Source organism: Acipenser ruthenus, chromosome 6 (assembly GCF_902713425.1).
Source record: "Acipenser ruthenus chromosome 6, fAciRut3.2 maternal haplotype, whole genome shotgun sequence".
In the NCBI taxonomy this organism is placed as follows: domain Eukaryota; kingdom Metazoa; phylum Chordata; class Actinopteri; order Acipenseriformes; family Acipenseridae; genus Acipenser; species Acipenser ruthenus.
The window spans coordinates 46,546,083-46,565,713 of record NC_081194.1 but is presented as its reverse complement, the minus strand read 5'-3'; the positions used below and the strand labels follow the sequence as shown (position 1 = coordinate 46,565,713).

The window sequence follows — 19,631 nt, the reverse complement described above, 5'->3', positions numbered from 1 at the left end:
TTCATTTCTCACCCTCTACCTTTTAATTTTGCAGTCCAAATTAATAGAAAAGATGCTTTCTGAAGCACCAAAGGACAGACCAAAAGCTTCGAAGATTGCAAAAGATTTGAATATGTATTTCAAAAAGGAGGATGACTACAAAGAGTCAAAGACAGTATAAGGACAATGCTGGAAATGTACCCTATAGAAATGTTAGCAGGGGTGCCAACCATTAAAACAGTAAAATAAATAACTTCAAGTGAATTCTGGTTGTTGTTCTACATTTTCCTTACTATGTTAGGGTGTTTAAAATAATTGTTTCTGGGTTCTCTTGCTCCATTATTGAGCTTGTGTAAAGCTCATTTAGTTCCAGGACTGAATAGACTCAAATCCGCTCAAAGCTATGACCTTTCAACTATTCTAATATCAACTAAACAAATAGTGGGGAAAATGTTTTATGTAAAAACAAAAACAATTCAAATGATATTGAAAGATATTTTTAAAAAACCATTCCAGTTTGAAACAATTCTTATTAAATGCAGAGAAACAGCATCCAACGGAAATCCTGTGTTTCTAAGCACAAATAAATACTTTTTGTACTCGCTGTAGGGCTTCTGATTTTCGGTTTTAACCGATAAAACCCAATAAAACACCTGATACAAAAAAAATGAAATCGGTGGATAGCCAATAAACACTGGAAAACACCGGAAAAACTGTAAAAATGGTTCATCTATTCACATTGACTTTACCCTTTTCCCATTAAAAAAAATAAAAACTACTACAAAAATAATAATAAATACAATTCCCAGTGCTGCTGGGCAATGTCCCGCCTTCTTGACTTGTATCTGTCATTGATTCGTTCTGAATACTTTAAACCCGCCCCAACTACTGAGTGACAACACATTCCTAAATTTCTATTGGAGACTCCTCTTGTGAGATTTAAAACAAGATTACAATCAGGATGGAGGCTTGCTAGCGGGATTTAAAGCTGTATTACAGTTAAAATACGGAGGATTTAAACAGAATTGTGGCGAAATGTACAAAAATGCTTACACACAAAAACCCCAGAAGAATGTGGCCGTGACCATAGGGATTTCGTTGTGGAAGACAGCAAAGGAAAGAAGGTACAACTTAAGTGTGCAAGTACTGTCGAGTTACTATACATATTTTGACACCAAAAAAAAAAACGCTCATGCATTTTAGAAAGTAACCGAAAACACTAATTTCATACAGTATATCAAAAACGAAAGCCCCCAAAAAAACGATTTACATAAAACTCGAAAATAGCTAAAAATAAGCACCGAAAAATACAATTAATAAAACCTGAAAAACAGAAGCCCTAGTTATATGTAAATGCTAAATACAAAAAGTAATTATTGGATGCAGTCCCTCGTTCACCACCAGTACCTTAAAACAAGTTGACCAAAGATGTTATGGCAGAGTTGTGGTGTGCAGACTCCATTTCCATCTTTGGGTTGCATGGGTGGTAGATGAGCACAGTTGGTGGTCTGTGTAGAAACTGTAACTTATACATCAACATTCTCCAAGAAGGACTTTTTCCTGTCTATACCAATGGTCATCTCCAAAGATGGCAGTATTTTTATGGAAGATGGTGCCCCAACTCACACCGCCCGTGCAACGCAAAGAAAGTCGGGCATCACAACTCTGCCATGGCTTGGCCAATCACCAGACATGAACCTCATTGAGCATGTGTAGGCAATCCTTGACCAATCCCTGCAACACTTTATTTTAGCTGCATCACACAGACTTTATTATAGATTTTAACAACTGGCTTACTACAGTGTTAACATGTTGTTAATTTCCGTTAATGGTTAGAAAAGTACAGATGTCTTTAATAATGCCTAAACAAAATGAAACCCATTTCACTGAAATGGTTGATTCGGTAAATCTTTCCCTTCCCAGCAGCTAAATAATGAAACAGGTCACTATATTGCCTAGCCATTAATGATCCATTAACAAATACTGAAACATGCCTATTAAGTTGTTAGTTAGGCAATCATTAACAGTTAAGACATTAAAAAAAAAAAAAACTTCAAAGCATTGTTAAAGCATTAACACAACTTTTCATAAGTAAGAATCTGTCTTTGACAGAAAGAAATCTGATTTTATGCCTGTATCCTTAGGTGTCCCTCAGAGTCCAATTCATGATTCAGTGCATGATGTGTAGAATTATAAATGTGTATTCTGTGTTTTTATGTCATATAATTTGCTGTTGGACGCCAATTATAGCTCATATGGCCTTTTTAAAAAAAAAAAAAAAAAAAAAAAAAAAAAAGTAGGACTTGCATTATTGACTTCAGTTAACTATGACAATGTCATGATTGTCCTTTTAAAAGCAAAATTAAAAACTAGTATATCAAGTACAGTACCTATAATGTCCAGCAGCACAAAAGGAAATACTGTGTACATTGACTGCCCTGATAAATTCCAGCTAAAATATGACTCCCATCACAATCAAAGCTAGCATGTATGGCTTGGGGTGCTGGTTTTCATTGTTTTGGTTGACCTTTAAATGTTCTCAGATCTTAGCTCTCATCCCTTTGTCAAAACGAAGGGGGCCTTTATGTGGCGTCCCAAATCAGAAAACCAGGAGTTTCAGAAATTAGAAGTGCTCCCCGTGGCAGCATGGTTACCCCGATGCAGGGCTAGAAACTTGCACAAGTCCTGCATCCAGTCGTGGGTTTCAGAATTTACCTTGATTTGCGTATATTATTAAAATAATCACAGTATTTCAATGCATGTTTATCACATTATTTCGGTAGTGTGCATAAAGTATTATTCATCCTTTAATAAGTGTGATCTGTTCAGAGCAGATTTACCTGGGGCCTGATTTCTCAAATTCCTGGTACCTGGTGACTTTCAATAATATATCAAAACAAGGGGACTTCTTTGGGCGTAAGACTATTGTGAGTTTCTAACTCTGGCATGTTAAAGACAACCTGTAAAAAGATTGCTTTTAGATGATCCATCGAGTAGTTGCTTCAAACAGATTTAACTCCGATAGAAGTCTCAGATATAAATGTATTGATTTTTAAGAATCATGAACTTAGTCTTGTTTGCTTCCACACATCCAGTGTAATCATGAAAATATAATTGTTTATTTGGTTGCTACATCATTCTGTTAATTTTGATTTATAAATGGGTTTAAGAATCTATTCTTAAAAGGCAGTGTAAGTACTCATTTTACACTTCTGTTATCCCCATTAACCCGTTACAAACGGAACTGTATGTATTTTGACAGCTATATTAAAATTAATTCAAAATCACTGATTTAATGTTTTTCTTTGAAGCTACTAAAGCATGATAATGCTGCTTTGCCTTTTTATTGAAACTATACTTTCTACAAAACAGTATAAAGTAGAATCTTAAAGTGGTGCTATAACTGATTAAGTAATGAACCAGAATTTATTTTCATTAACATCCTGACAACTTTTTACACTCATAACTTTAAAGTCTGTTTCAAAGCTCTTTTCAAAATGTGCTTTCTAGTGCTCTGATAGTGTAAGGATTATTGCCCACATTGTCAAACAGGTAACACAGCAATACCGATCCATGATGTGGTACAGAACAGAAAAGCCAGAGCACTTTTTGTTATGTTTTTTTTTTGTTTGTTTGTTTTTCAGTGACTTAGAGGGCAGATCTCAAACCCCAGTGCACTAGAGCGGCCATTTTGAAAAGAGCTTTGAAACAGACTTTAAACTTATAAGTGTAAAATGTCAGGATGTTAACAATATAAAGAAAAATTACAGGTGCATTATTTAAGCAGTTGTAGCATCACTAATAACGTATAACACTATATTTTTCAGAACCTCGCTACTTACTCTGTAAGATATAAATGGACCTGTATAGTTACCATATGTTTACATTACTTCTTGTATTGGGTGCTCTGATAACTACTTTAAGAGAAAACTTATCAACTATTTAATGGTGTCTCTTTTTAATGATCTAAACAGTAGTAGATCTAAATACTGCAGATCTTTAATACTATTTGTATGGGGTTTTCTGCCAGGGTTTATTTACTAACCAGATTATTAGCATGACTATGTACAATAAAATACATTCAAACAATTTGAATATCTATGCATTGAAAGGAAACTGTATTACATTTATTATAATAGTGTAAGAAGTAATAAATGGTTAATAAAAAAAAGAGAAAAACTGTTTTTTTAATGCATCTCATTGTATATTTGCTTATTTACATGGAATGAAACGTGACAATCACTTTACTGCAGTGGCCTAAGGGAATTCTAAAGCCGAGTCACATACCCTGTTTATGCAGCTTAGGTTCAGCCCAGGTCCAGACCCGAGGGGGGCTCTGCGACAGCTTTGGTCTGTTTTTTGGTCTCCTGTGAACGTATCGGTCTCTGAGACAGCTCAGCTTTGCCACATACACTTGTGGGCAACGCCCCCATTGTCAATGGCACACAAGTTACAGACAACAGCACCAGGAAGTTTGGATTGTTACTCGGACAACAGAACCAAAAATATCTTTGATAAAATGCTGAGAGAGACAGAGGCAGAGGATTCCAAAATTCAAACAATATCATATGAAAAGACATTTAAACGTGTATAATTTATGTGGGATAAAGGTGATACAAGCCCAGTTGCCACAAAACTTTATTGTCAGAAATATAATTTTTCACACATATCTACAAACATGTTTAGATTTTTATCATTATGAGGAAATGTTAGATTTTGTGGGTACCTCAATCTAGAATGAAACCAATAAGTCGGTAATTCACGGAGCGAATACAGTCCTTTGTTTAAAAGTAACATGCTTTTAGACCTAAACATAGCCCTTGTTTAATTACATGCATCACAGCACTAACAATAATACCATTTAACAAATAAAGCCGCAAGCTTGTGGAAGTTGAATCAATTTAAATGTATAGGCTTTATTTTTCAAAGTGTATCATCGTAAGAGCCGTGATGTGAATACATGTAAGCAATAAGGCATGACAGTGTGTGATATACTCTAATATAACCACACCCTGGGTGTGTTGCAAGTCATGGGGGCAGCGGCAACAGAACATCCATTTAACCATGTGGCAGAGACAGGGTTAATGTGTCTGCCAGCAATCACAGGTGTGGCCACTCTCCAGTTAGTGCTAATTGGGGCGTGGCCACCTGCATAAAAACAGCCAGAAATCTGTCTGGGAGACGAGTAGTTGGGTGTGTTGGGTGTGTTGGGTGTGTTGGGTGTGTTGGGTGTGTTGGGTGTGTTGGGTGTGTTGGGTGTGTTGGGTGTGTTGGGTGTGTTGGGATGTATGTTAAACCTTTATTTTGGCCCCTGTGCCTTTTGTTTGTGTCCTGTTCTGTTTATTAAATGTCTGCTTTAGTGCTTAAACTGCAGCTTCCTTGCCTCTGAGTCACTTTCTTGCCGTGACCCGGCTACAAACCACAAAAGGCTCTTTTAAGAGCCACCCACATGGGATAGGGAAACACTGTAGCTCTGGCAGAGTTCAGGGAGAAGGGGCAGAGCGATCAGAATGGCAAGTTTTGAATTGATTTGAATACTTGTGCTTTTTTTCACTACTTGAATTAGAGTCCATGGTGTCCGATTCACACTCATTCAAAATCTCACGCACACTTCCCAAAATTATTTTTATTGTGATAACATCTTTTTTTTTCTTTTTTTTCTATATTCTATTGGCATATGGATATCTACCAGTGATTTGTCCCTTTTTAAAAAGAAGTGCCAACCCATGGTAATATGCTTCAATACCCCCATTTGACCTGTTTTGACCAATCAGGATAGAGTATTTAAAAAACCTATTTTATAAGAATATATAAACCACTAGCTTCAGGTCCAAAACACATACTTTTATACAAAAGACTGTATTCACCTCTAGAAGAAAATCTTTTGATTTAAGAAAGGCTTTATTTTTTTAAATTGCATCACCGATAGTACCATGATGCGTTGTTAGTACATGGTGGATAAACTTGAGTTCTGAGGGGAGAACGTACACATATGTTTCTGTTTAAGCTAGTTTAACTTTTGTTGAATGTCAAAAATAAGCCTTTCATTGGTAAATAATAAAAACATATTTTACATTTACATCGAAGAAGAGTTGTCGGACTGATGTATAAATGTATACAATAACACGTGTTTCTTTAAATGTCCACAAACCCCTGAAGAAAAGAAAATTTAAAGAAACAGGTGTTATTTATATTATTAATTAGTCATTCTAATGGCAAAATGAAATGTTAATTAGCACGGAACGACCACCTTGAAGTAAAAACACACAAGTGACACTGTTGTTGTTAATTTAAACACTTCTGCATCTGAGTTTTGGGGAGAGGAAATCTCTTCAAACAAGGGGTGGTCAATATGACGGCATCTGACACACACTACAGTTCAAGGTCTGTGCACGTGCATATGGGGCCAAAGCCAGCTTAGATCTGTGCTCAAGTGTACACGAGGTGGCTCAAATGATAAGAATCTTTTAATCTGATCAACCCTAAGGCGGCCCAGGTCCGAGTTGTAAGTGTAAACACACCATCACAGACTGAACTAATCTCATTTGAAGCCTCCCCTTTATGACTTAAGGGTAGATTCAATCAAACAATACTGCGCCTGCATTATTTCTCTGCTTTATGACGACATTAAATCAAATTTTTCAGACGGTGTGGTATAGAATGTTTTATATTCACACTCGATAAAGCAGGTCAATATCACAAAATTACAGGACTTTTTGAAAATGTAGTGATGTCTTCTCTGGTAGTTTGAGTGAATAGCACAACTGAAAAGGGAAATGACACAGGTTGTAAAGGGGCATCAACAAAGAAGTTACACAGTATAAAACTTACTTAAAGTTAACACTTCACTATGAGCATTAAAAGTTACAATCAATTAGTTAGCTATCATATGTCTATGATCTAAAGGCTGACACTGTTTAGATCATTCAAATAAGGCCAAGTTTTTAAAAATCAAACATCTAACCCTGTTTGAGTGCATTTCTGTCTTTAAAATATCTAAAATGCCTGGGTCCTATTTTAATTATTTAAACAACAGCATTATTTAGATCTCCCACTGTTAAGATTTTTGAATTAAGCCCATGATGTTCTTGTGCTTAACCACTAACCTGGTCGTCTACTTGTGAGGAACCTGTTATGTATTTAAACAATGTATTTAACGCATTTTTCTTTTTTAATAAACATTACAGTAACCAAACCGAAACACTGGGAATGCCAGGATTTCTGTTGAATGTCTTTTTTTTTTAAAAGCAGACTGAGTTTGCCTGACACACTCTTTGTTAACAGACAGTCAGCTTTGAAAAACATCAGCTATACGATACTGATAGATGTATGATAACCTCATTGTCTTTTTTTTGTCACCACTGTCTGAATATAAAGAGAATATTATTTGGTTTGGTTGGTTTTAACAATTTATTTAATATCTTGGGCAAAATGTCTAAGAAGTGATTTAAAGAACAGGCATGTTTAAGCTATGTTCATGAGGGTTAAATTATGCTATCAAAATACAAGCTAAACTAACCTACTGCTGTTGCTCCCGAAGTCTCGGCCTCCCTGCGTCTCCGGGTCTTTCCACCAGTCCTGGCTGAGCAACGCCTGCACAGGCACCGTCTTGCCGTTCAGGGGTTCCGTAGTAATTATCCTGCAGAGCGGACACTCTCCTCCTCGATGTAAACAAAGCGCCCGTCTGTGTAGCCATGGCAGTGCAGTCGCCTCGAGCTGTGGCACAGATGCTTTTTGAGCTGCATGCAGGCTCCCTGGGCATGCCCCCTAGCCAATCTGGACGAGCCTACCTGTTCAATTGGTTGCCTGGCAACACGTCTGCTGTTATGCACACATCAGTGGAAGAACCAGCGATCCTCACGGTCACACTCCTATAAAAAAAAAGATGCAAAGTATGAAACATTACCCTAAAATGAGCAAAATTGCTAAAGTTGACCTACATAGAAAAAATAAGAAAAATATGTTGCACTAGACAAGTTCAAACCAAACCCAAGGTATAAAAGTAAATGGATTCACTTCTGAGAGCATTCAAATAAAGAGAATTATGATTCTTGGACTCCTCTCATGGGAAAGCACCAGTTTCCAAATGGTAAGTAACACTTAATATTGTGTATGTTTAATTAAAGGTTAACTGCCTTTATCCAGTGTTTCAAAGTTGCAATACATTTCAAGTTGTCACCTTTTTAAGTTGAACATCTACTTATATTACACAATGTTACTTTTTAAGATCCAATGACCTGTTTCGACAAGCAGGCGACTAATAGACATAATATGGTCCCAGCACAAGCTTTAAAATGTAGTAAATTAAATCTAAAATAAATTCTCTACCTAACTGGAAGCTATAGCACAGAAGCAAAAGTGGGTCAAATATGCTCTATTAAGTCAGTCAACACATTTGGAAGCAGGATTGAGAAACGTCTACAGTGCAATCTAAAGATTAAAGATACCAGAAGCCTTGCAAGAAGAGAATTACTGCAATCCATTCTGCATGTTACAAAATAATTGGTCAGGATTTCAAGATCAGGTAATGTCAGGTACCAGTACAGATAAAGTCCAGCTGCAGTATATTCCTCAGGTATTAAAGGTAATAAAGCTAAATATGCGAGTAACATACCCAGTCACGGCTGTAAATTCAAACCTATTTGTCCTCCAGGGGCCGGTAGCTTGCCAACATCAGATGTCAAACTCAAAGGTGTAAAGCGGCTGGACATGTAAAAGTGCTTGAAATCTATCCCTTTGTCACATGTGATTCCTGCTTTCCTGAAAATTGCAAGGGTTCTCATCTGCATTCTGTTTTTAATGTCATCTCAATTGTTTATATTAAGAAATGAAACAGATAATGCAACAACAATCATGGGTGCCAGCTAAAGGGCCCCCTATGACCCATGGTGATGGTCCTAGCATCAAAACTGTTTGATATCTCAACTTGCCAAGTTTCATTGGTCTCCAGTATTTCACCCCCCCCCCCCCCCAAATAATGCTGCATTACATGGAGATGGGTGAGGCGATAAACCTGGTTACTGATTAAAAACTGGTGTAGAAATGTAAATTAAACTTGCAACGCCAATGCAATCTAAGCCTTATTTGCAAAGGGCAGCTCAAGTTACAATAAGATACTACACACACAGGCAACAATAGAAACGCACAATTCACACATAACTAGTTAATTGGTGTGTGTATTGGTTCATGCCATTGTATAAAAATGTACCATTATAGCTTCTCTTATGCAGGGCTAATTGCACCTTAGCACATAACCTTATTGACCTTGATGACCTTTTGTGGTGCTGCAAATCATTAACTTTCAAGAAACCTCTGGAAAATTCCTGACAAATAATGCTATGCAATATTAAACAGGCTGATCAAAAGTCTGTATGGGTAATATAAATTACAGTTTTACAAGTGTAGGACCTGTAACTATAACTACTTTGTGTCTCTCTGTTTCCTACCAACAGAAATGCAAGGTATTTCAATGATGGGGTGGGAGGGAGCACTATACTTGTAAAATGCATCATACAATTATAACAAACAGCACATCAAAATCCAAACAGCACATCAAAATCAGTGCAAAAAGGTGTTTTTATTTGTTGCTGCTGTTGTTGTTTTTTGCCTTAACTAACAAGTAAATCCCATATATCAGTAAATATGTACACAAACATCACAATTATCAAAGCCAAGTTATTTAAAACATGCATCTTGTAGCAAATAAAAATGTATAATGATAAAAATAAAAATAACATTGAGTTGATAAGTAATCACTTGTTGTACAACACAATTTATTTCATGAGTTAGAAAGGCTTTTGTAATGATGTACTGTGCTGTAGTTTATGTAATTTGATGTTTGATGTAATTGATTCAGACAGCCAATTCGATTAATATAACAGCTGTATGTTGGCAAATCAGTTTCGGACATATTAGTTACCACTACGTCACGGCAAATGGTCTATATAACTCCCTGTCGTACCCATCTCCTCTTCCTTATGCTTCGAATTGGGTGTAAATTAAGGTGTCTTGGTAGAGTCACACAAGTGTCAACATGCCTCCGTTACATAAAAGCCAGCACTCAAAACCCTTTAAACAAAGGAAAAGCCTAGGTAAGATTACATGTAACACAATATTTACATTAGTTGTCTTAATACGAGTTTTGGTTCTTAAAGAAATTGTCGTTTTTTATCCACAGCTACCAGAATGGAAGAGGTTGCCGGGATTCGGACTAAATTTCCAACTAAAATTCCGGTAAGGAAAAATTATGAAGTAATTGGTTGCTGGAACGATTTCAATTGCCTATTTTAAAAAAAAAAAAAAAGCGCATCAATGTATAATTAAATGTTAAAATGCACAGACAGATTTTAAAAAATAGATTAGCTATTAACATTTAAACATAAGAAACACATAATCAGAATGATTAAACGAATCATAAGATTGTTTATTTTATTTTTGAATGGTGCTAACACACAATCCAATACATTACTTTGCTGTTAACCTGCTGAGTACGATGACACCGTTTTGTACCTTAAAGAAAGAAAAAATACAGTAGTAAATAGGGAAGATTAACAATTTTACTGTACCTCTTGGTGGAACCGGTATGGTTCGTTTCCCAAGCGGACTTTGTTCACACTTAACACCAAACGCACCAAACCGTGTCGAGTGCGGACCAAACCCTCTAACCAGACCCAGTGTGAAAACAGCCAAACACGATTTGGTCAGTGATTTACTTAAGGTTATTGCTGTAATTGTTTGCAGGTAATCGTAGAACGGTATCAAAGAGAGAAATACCTCCCACCTTTGGACAAGACGAAATTTCTGGTGCCCCAAGACCTTTCAATGACTCAGTTCATCACTATAATTAGGTGAGTAGTTGTACTTTTTGAATTGCTTTAAGAGGCATATATGTAGATGTATAACTACAAAATAGTGTCACTGAACTAAATGAGGTGCTGTTGCCACTGATATCTGTCACCTGTTTATTTTGTAACTTGTTTCATATCCCTTTAAAGGGATTTGTTATCCTGTTAACTCCTTATAACATGCTGGGGGCAATTATTCAACAATTTAGTAATTGGAACATTTAGCTGCAAAGGTAGCTTGCAGTTGATGGGCTAGTTGGATGTCGGTTTCAGAGTTGTTCCCGTTTTTTTTTTTTTTTTTTTTTTTTTTTTTTTTTTTTTAAATTCAGATTTACACAGGCTTACAAACTTGTGTTTTGCATGTCTACAGTACATCTCTTTGGAATTATGCTTTTGATAACTGTCCAATGGTCAGTGTGTATTCATAATGTTTCTGAATGTTGCGAGGAAGTTATCCCTAAAAGATGGTGCAGAAATTGGCCAAAAGCTATTGACATTAAACAATACTGTACTGTAATAAAGCCTTCTATTTCAGAAACCGAATGTGTCTGCTGCCAAGCCAAGCGTTTTACCTGCTGGTTAACAATAAGAGTCTGGCCAGCATGTCCCTAACCTTGGCAGAAGTGTACAAGGATCACAAAGATGAAGATGGCTTTCTCTATATGACTTATGCATCCCAGGAAATGTTTGGATCTTCTGCTCACATTAACCATTGGAAGTCTTTAAAAAACCCTTTAGCAGCACAGTGATTTCTTTCCCCTCACCATCACTTTTTTTTTTTTTTTTTTTTTTTTTTTTAAAAAGATTGGTTTCCCATTTTTGTTGTCATATTGGATGCCCGTGCATTGGCAGGCCCAAGTATTGGTGCATAACTGAATAACAGAAACTTGTTTGTGTGTCTAGATATGTTTAGAAGACTGATACCATTTTATTGGTGCTTGTTTTGTACATGATTGGGAACATTGTTAAATTGTCTCAAATAAAAGATTACAGTATTTAATTGGTATGGAATTATTTAAGATGGTGGTTGATGGACTAACTCAATCATATTTCTAGCCTTCATGAAGGTTGTGTGGGGGGGAAAAAGCATAGATGGTCTAAAATGGTAGTTAATCTTCAAACTTATTTAAATATGTATGAATGGGCAAAAGCTTGCTTTCTTCCATTTGAATAGGATTTAAGTATCCTTTTTCACTATTTAGAATTAAGTGATGTGTCGGGTTTTGTTTTCACAGCATAAACAGTTTTTTGGATACAAATGGCAGTTATAGGGCTATATTTAAAGTCCTAATATCATTCCGCAAGATTACACAGTACAGATGAACCCGCTTTATATCGTGATTGCTGTGCAGTCATAATTTGAGATATAAAGCAGTTTGTGATATAAACCGGGTTTCATGTTTGCTTATGACAGCACATTTGCAAGAAACTGAATGGTGAATAAAGAGCAGTGTTTTAATACGATGTCGTTCTTTACTTTTAAACAAATGCATATAGTTTGCTACAAAAGGCATGAATTGTTGACAGAGCTATCAATTAGGCATTGCACTTGTGCTTTTTTTGTATGTGAATAAGACTGACTGTTAAATAAAAATTTGGTGATGTTGGTTTTTTGTAACTGAACTGTATCCCGTCAAGACCACCCACACAGCATTTGACAGGCTGCACAAAATATCAGTTTCAGCTGAGATGCTTATTGGTTGTTCGTTGCATTTGGAAATGAATTCTATCCTGTGGTTACTTGGTAAAGCCCAGCCACGTAGCATTTGACAGGCTGCACAAAATGTGAGAATAAGCAGGTTTGTGAGATATTGAGAGGTCATTTCTCAAAGAACCTATGGTGCATGACAAGTGGTGCTGGAAAACTTTTGTTATTTTTAGATGGGGGCAGCACATGGGTTGTAAATTTGTAACTAACATCATTTTCGCAGTAGTTTGGTGTCTGCTTAAATCAACAGAGTTAAAAAGGGTGATTGCCAATCAGGCCTGGAAATTCACGGACATAGAGTTGATTAGAAGTCTTTACTGAAACTCATGAGAGACTTTTAGCTGAAACACATGTCATTGAAGTTATTGTGTCTCTTAGTATTTCTAAATGTTGTGCTACTCAGTGTCAAATAGTTATGAATGATGTTCGAGTATACTGTACTGTACACACATTATTACCTTCTGCCTTTTACTGCGAGAGAGATTCTTCATTTGTGAATTAACCTAAAGTTTAAATCTTATGAATTCCTAGAATGCCTGAGCAAGCTCTGACTTGCTGACTTCAATCACACTTAGAACTTCATTGGAAGCCCACAGACTAATGGCCCAATTGACACCCTACAAGCACAGTCACAGTGACTCTGATAAAACGATGCAGGCCACAGATCAAGTCTGGCCTCAAAAAATCATACCTTACTTACAGCAACAATGTACAATTGGCTAATGGATTTCACTTTTGTTCTAAAGTTAATGAATAAGTATCCATGGGAACAGACATTGTCTAGCTCATAGTGGTAACTAACTTTTTACCTTCTAGCTGCTTTAAATTTTGCATCCTGTGAAATCTGCTTTAGTTACCAATAAAAACAGACTGTACTGCCAGACATCTCGCTAAGGAAGGACGAACCAGAACTTCTACAAGGACCCTATTGGCAATTCTCCCTACGGAACAATAAGGCTGTGTGGTCCAGTGGTTAAAGAAAAGGGCTTGTAACCAGGAGGTCCCTGGTTCAAATCTCACCTCAGCCACTGACTCATTGTGTGACCCTGAGCAAGTCACTTAAACTCCTTGTGCTCCGTCTTTCGGATGAGACATAATTGTAAGTGACTCTGCAGCTGATGCATAGTTCACACACCCTAGTCTCTGTAAGTCGCCTTGGGTAAATGCGTCTGCTAAATAAACAAATAATAATAACAACAAACACTTCTCTTCAATTTCCTGAATTAACTTTCCTCAACACAACAAAGGCTTTCACAGGGAAAGGTATACACTTCATTAATATAATGTATGGTGCATTTAGAATAGGACATATTTGTGTTTTATTTTTCATAATGGTAAACTTGTGATGATGTACCTTACATGTTTTATACTGAATCCCTACAAACAATATTGTGTTAACCACCCAGGTGCCCATTTATTTTCTCAATTACCATGTCAAAAACGCCCCCCCATTTTTTTGTTGCAGATGTGTTATTCTAAGCATTTAAGAAATCCTCTGGGACAGTTTTCAAAGTAAATTTTGCTTTATTTTTGAAAATACACACTGTTTATTGTTTTTGTGAAAAACGGAAATATATTATTTGAATAGAACAAAATAAGAAAATAACACTTTCTTTACAATTGCAGCACCACCCTTACAAAAAATACTGCAGTAATAAAGTGAACAAATACTGCAACAGTACAAATGCAATATTTTTGACGCATTAGTACTACAGTACTACCGTAAATAACTGCACTGCTCCTCATTGTCAATGCATCAGTACAGTCGTTTATTTTTGTAAGGGTATAATTGCATAAATAACAACGTGTAGGAGAGCCGCATCAGTCTCCAGAGCGAGATACGACAGCAATGCGCACGAGCGTATTGCTGTTGCTTGCGTCAGTCCCTGTAAGTGCAGGTATTTCGTGAGCAGAATAAATCGGTTTCTACTTATTACTTTAGTAAACATTCCTGTATGATATGCATCTCGTACCATTCCTGGCAGGTTTTCTCAACATAGATTGTAGTATCAATCAAGAGAACAAATAAAAAAATTAAAAAAGTAATTCAGTGTCTATGGCAATGAGAAGTTCATTTCTTAGGCAATGCTGCCATCTACCATCAAAAAACAGAACTACATGAGTATATTATGTCATTGGGATTACTGTAGAATGAGAAAATACTGTGTTCTGCTCTGCAGACACTTAAAACTCTGACCACGGCGTTCTGCCGTGCATGGCAAATTTTGACATGACAGCGCTCCACGTGGAAATGACGGGTGTGGCAGCTGGGTGGTTAACACTAGAATAGCTGTAGTTTAAATAAATTCCACTTTGTTTCATGAGTACTGTATTTGAAACCCATCCTTATACATACATATATATATATATATATATATATATATATATATATATATATATATATATATATATATAGATGAGCCATTACTAAAAATGTTAATATAGTACTGTAATATAAAGCGAGTTTGATTTATTTGTACCGCGGTTTAAACCTTCAGATTTCACTTTTGAAATTTAAGTACATTTTCTTTGATTGAAAAACATTACACCGAAAATCATACTGAAAGTAAGCTAGAAGCCAGTGTACCAACTAAACTAACTTTGCGGTACTACCATTATATTTTCAAACTGTGACTGTAATTGGGGGGGGGGGAAATATTTTGTGTTAAATGTTGTTTTTCGTTTTGGACAATTTAGTAAAATTGATGCTGTAAATCTGCCTTGCTGGCAATTATGCAGGACCACTACATTTCACGGCAAACCACAAAAAAGAAGGGTTGTTTAACCTGAAGGGGATATCAAAAACTATTTTCAAAACCAACTTCTTTAAGGTGTCTGAAGTTTTAATTTATAGCTCTTGTGTATATTACAATCAATTGCTTTATATGTAGGTCCCTTTCTTTTAACCTTGCACGAGGAAGATAGATAGGGAGGAAAGGGACCCTTTTTGACTGCTGCACCCTTACACTAATGTTAAATTAATGTATTTATGAATCAGTCTCTAGCTTAGATGATAATGAAATTTCCCTGAATTACTAATACTACAAATGCATTCTTGGTGATACATTTATTTAGAGCCCAAAATGTCATTTAGAAAGGGATGGATCTTGTCAAACCTCTGTACTAAACATTAATTGTACACAAAATGATACAATAAATATTACAATTGCATCTGATTAAAATGTAAATACAATTTGGAATCATATTTTATACACAGCACCAAAACAAAAAAAAGTATTTGGAGTACTTAAATCAAACTACAAACAGTAGTTTGCAATTGATGCCTAATTGCCATTCTGTAAAATAAGCTTATTTGTCTTTCAGTTGAAAAAAGGTTCTGATTTTAAACATCAAATATTGGTGGCCTGTTTGATATATATATATATATATATATATATATATATATATATATATATATATATATATATATATATATATATATATATATATGTGTGTGTATATATATATATATATATATATATATATATATATATATATATATATATATATATATATATATATACACTAGTATTGAGAAAATGTAGGACAACTTAGGTAAGAAGTGCTGTCTCAGGAACTATTGCTCAAACAAAGTTCAAACCTGTTTTTCTGTAATAGGGAAGTTTGGAACAAAAAAAACCGTGTCATATATAGGTCTCCTTAAGTGCATTTGTTATTGATAAACAGATAGCTTGTTTCCATCATACAAGGCGATCTTACATTTTTTAAAAGGGTGGACATCAAAAGTGCTTCAAAGAGTTGGTTCACATATTTTTTTAATGAAGATATCAATTGGTTTGTGATAAAGTGGCCAGACACTGTTGCTTCTCAGGCCCAATTTGCTAAAACATTGCAGGATTTCAGAAATGGTCAAAATCATCATTAGAATGATTTTTTCTTTAAAAGGTAACTATAGACACACAGATTTTACATGTACTGAATGCAGCCAGTGAAAAGCATGCCACAGCCACATATAGGCCTATTTTAACAAGCTGATCTCTAAGCACAGGAATCAGTATACAGTAGGAAATTGTATTATTATTATTATTGTTATTATTATTATTATTATTATTATTATTATTATTATTATTATTATTATTATTATTATTCCAGACTGAAACATACATTACAAAAAACATGAAACAAACATGCATTACACTAATAGACCATGCTAGTGTACACACAGTTATTGGTACCTATGTACTATAGTTGATAAAGTCATTTAAACATATGCATCTGCTTACATTGAGGTAAACTGAGAAGACAGACCCCAAAATCAAGGCAAATGTGTGTACCCAGGAGAAGATGAAATGAGGTCCAGTAGTATATGTTATTTGACAGGATGTGACTGAACAAACTAAACTACTAACAGCCACAAGGGGGCTCTCTTATTCTAATTGCAAATCTGACAGTGCACTGATAAAGATATGACCAAAGATTGTTCTAAAAAAAAATTGCCATGGCAAAAAATGTTGCATTCTAATGCTCTTCTGGTCTTTATTTTCTCACTCATAAATTAGGACAAAAATACCTGGAAAAGAAATGTTTGATCTCATACTGTATAAATATATTTTCAACAAATATCCACTTCGCTAATGTTGGATTAACAATGTATGTTTTGGGGGGAAAAAGCTTATTGAAGAGCCCAATAGTGAGTTTAATTGATGGTAGTGGTTAGATTGTGGCTTTCCTCAGGCAACAGAATGTAGTTATCATTTCAGTTGGTCACATAAAGGTTTCAATATTTCGATTACTACGGTCCACATATCATGCTGCTGTTTCTTTTAGTTTAGACAGAGGAGATGTTGAGCTATAACATGTCTGACAAATGTTTGCTAGCACAAATTACTGTGAAATGATTGTTCATCACTGATGATATCTAAATATATGACACACTTATCTTTTACATCTTTATATATAACGTTTAAAAATATATACACATAAGGGGGACCAATGGTTCCCTGTTTATAAGCAACATGATTTAGCACCCTGAGATGCCAAATTAGTCAGAGTGCTGGATGCTATCCTGCTTTGCTTGCCAACTGAAATGCATTAGAACTGAAGAGGACTAGTGTTTAGAGAAAGGAAGAGGAGTAGTTTCCAATATTATGTCTCTAGGCCATATGTAATTAAGGCTGACTAAATACACTGTTGCAGTACCATCTATAAAAGTTGCTTTAACTTTAGGCTACATGGCAAAACTGTTTTACGTTAAGTTATTGCCAACAGATTGCGTTTCTCTTTTGCTTTTTTACTTTGTAAATTACATTGCTTTCATGTACAAGATGTTGACAGGAAATGGGTTTCAATGTGATTTGAATGTCCTCCCAAGTACAGATTCACATAGTCTGAAAAAATACAAACTAAATAAAATGGCAATATGCAGAGTCTTAGGACTTTATATCCCCTGTAATAACCTCATATGCCCACTAAGGACAGTAGAGCTGCAGAATCTAGATTTTTTACTCAAGCAAAGTAGTCTGAGAGGATGGCCTAGCAGTCTGAAGTACTGTTGTCCGTTCTTTGAAACATCTGGATAAATAGGTTTAAATCCCAGTGGTGTGTTTTTTTTTCTTTTTTTTTTTTTAAATTTCTTATGCAAATAATTATTTTAAAAAAAGGTAAAATATGCCCCAAAACATTTGACATGTACCCAAATGTCCAAGATAAAGGAGCCAGCCATAATGATGTGATATCTACAACAGGGGCAAAGTTATATATAAAAAAAGACAGACATGTAAAGATATAATAATGTAAACAGTTAAACAAGACACACTTGGTGCAAAACTGACCTTCATTTTTTTAAATTTTTTTTTATTAATGTTGCCACTGGAGGCTCCTTAGAGGAGGCAAGGGTGGCAGTACCCCCTCAAAATTTCAAAGTAAAAATGATCAATAATATGGTATAAATTGACATTTTAACTAAAACCTAGATTCAGCATTCTGCTATTAATCTGCTATTAACCACAGTACTAGCAGTAGCATATCACATGATCTGAGCACAGGTTTTAATTGGAGGAGCCCAGAGAATTTTTTTTTTTTTTTTTTATCAGAGGAGACAAGCCTCCGTTATAAACTCCAATCTCTATAACCACAGTACTAGCAATGACAGGTGACGTAGTCTGAGCCCTGGTTTTAATTGGAGGAGCAACATAATTTGGTTTCGTATTCAATTTTATGAAGGAGATTTTTTAAAAGTGGCCACAAAAAATAAGAAATCCATCATAACGGTAGGACAAATTTAAAAACCTGACAGGAAGTTAAATACAAAGCCAGCATGTTGTTGACATGCGTGGATGACAGGAGTTGTAATTAATGTCCGAATTTCTGCTGATTGGAAGCACCTTTCAGCGCAGGTAAACTTTCAATTTCTTTTTGCCTGTACGGTATTGTGACAGAGAGAGAAGGAATTTGAACTGTAAATCTCCCTCCCAACCAGAAAGGGCGCTCTGTAAGGTTGATGGTGAGCTTTCCCCTAGACAGGCTAACTCGATGGTAGGTTGTGACAGGAAAAGAAGGAACCCCTGGCATAATCCACCTTCCTGACCGCTGGCAGCGTTGTGTAGGACTGTCCGTACTCACACCAGAGGGACGCGTAGAGGATAGCGTAACTGGCCGCGGTCGTGGACAAGATGGCCTCGGTGTGTGTGGCGGTCCAGAGCATGGTAGTGACCCAGGCCCCGGGACTGGCAGGGCCAGCAGCAGCAGCAGCGGGGCCAGTCCAACCGACCCCAAAGATAAGGCTCCAGAAGAAGATGCTGGAGGATGACCCAGAGGCCTTCCTGACCACCTTTGAGAGGGTGGCTACGGTGTTGGGATGGCCTGCCGGGTGGTGGGCTGCCCAACTGGACCCCTGCCTGAGTAGGGAAGCCCAGGCCGCTTACCGGGCGCTAAGCACTGAGGCGGCCCTGAACAACACCCAGGTGAAAGAGGCAATCCTCCGGCGCCTTAACATAACCCCGGAGACGCACTGTCGCAGGTTCTGGAGTTACCAGCGACCCGAGGGGGTTCGGCCCTGCATCGCGGCACAACAGTAGTGGGATCACCTGATCTGATGGCTCCGACCAAGCGAGTGATCTGCGCAGCAGATTATGGAGTCG

At 36.3% G+C, this 19,631-nt stretch overlaps 2 protein-coding genes and 1 long non-coding RNA gene across 5 annotated transcripts in view; 2 read left to right on the top strand and 1 right to left on the bottom strand.

The window, feature by feature from the left end:
• Positions 1 to 3,266, top strand: part of LOC117410404 (interferon-induced, double-stranded RNA-activated protein kinase) — a 55,670-nt gene extending 52,404 nt beyond the window's left edge. For all 3 annotated transcript variants that reach the window (XM_059025445.1, XM_034921821.2, XM_059025444.1), the window contains one exon: positions 35 to 3,266. In XM_059025445.1, coding sequence (XP_058881428.1) covers positions 35 to 160 — 126 coding nt within the window. In that variant the 3' untranslated portion in view covers positions 161 to 3,266. The remainder of the gene's footprint in view (positions 1 to 34) is intronic.
• Positions 3,267 to 4,335: 1,069 nt separating this feature from the next.
• LOC131737292 (uncharacterized) lies at positions 4,336 to 10,713 on the bottom strand. The gene is made up of 3 exons (XR_009328900.1): positions 10,545 to 10,713; positions 7,499 to 7,850; positions 4,336 to 6,743 (listed from the first exon to the last, which is right to left on the bottom strand). It is a non-coding gene; the product is annotated as an uncharacterized LOC131737292 (long non-coding RNA).
• LOC117411227 (microtubule-associated proteins 1A/1B light chain 3C-like) lies at positions 9,941 to 11,823 on the top strand. Its single transcript, XM_034018512.3, has 4 exons — positions 9,941 to 10,070; positions 10,157 to 10,212; positions 10,720 to 10,826; positions 11,359 to 11,823. Exons 1-4 carry the CDS (start codon positions 10,013 to 10,015, stop codon positions 11,570 to 11,572), a joined length of 435 nt encoding a protein of 144 aa, XP_033874403.3. The 5' UTR covers positions 9,941 to 10,012; the 3' UTR covers positions 11,573 to 11,823.
• Positions 11,824 to 19,631: the final 7,808 nt, after the last annotated feature.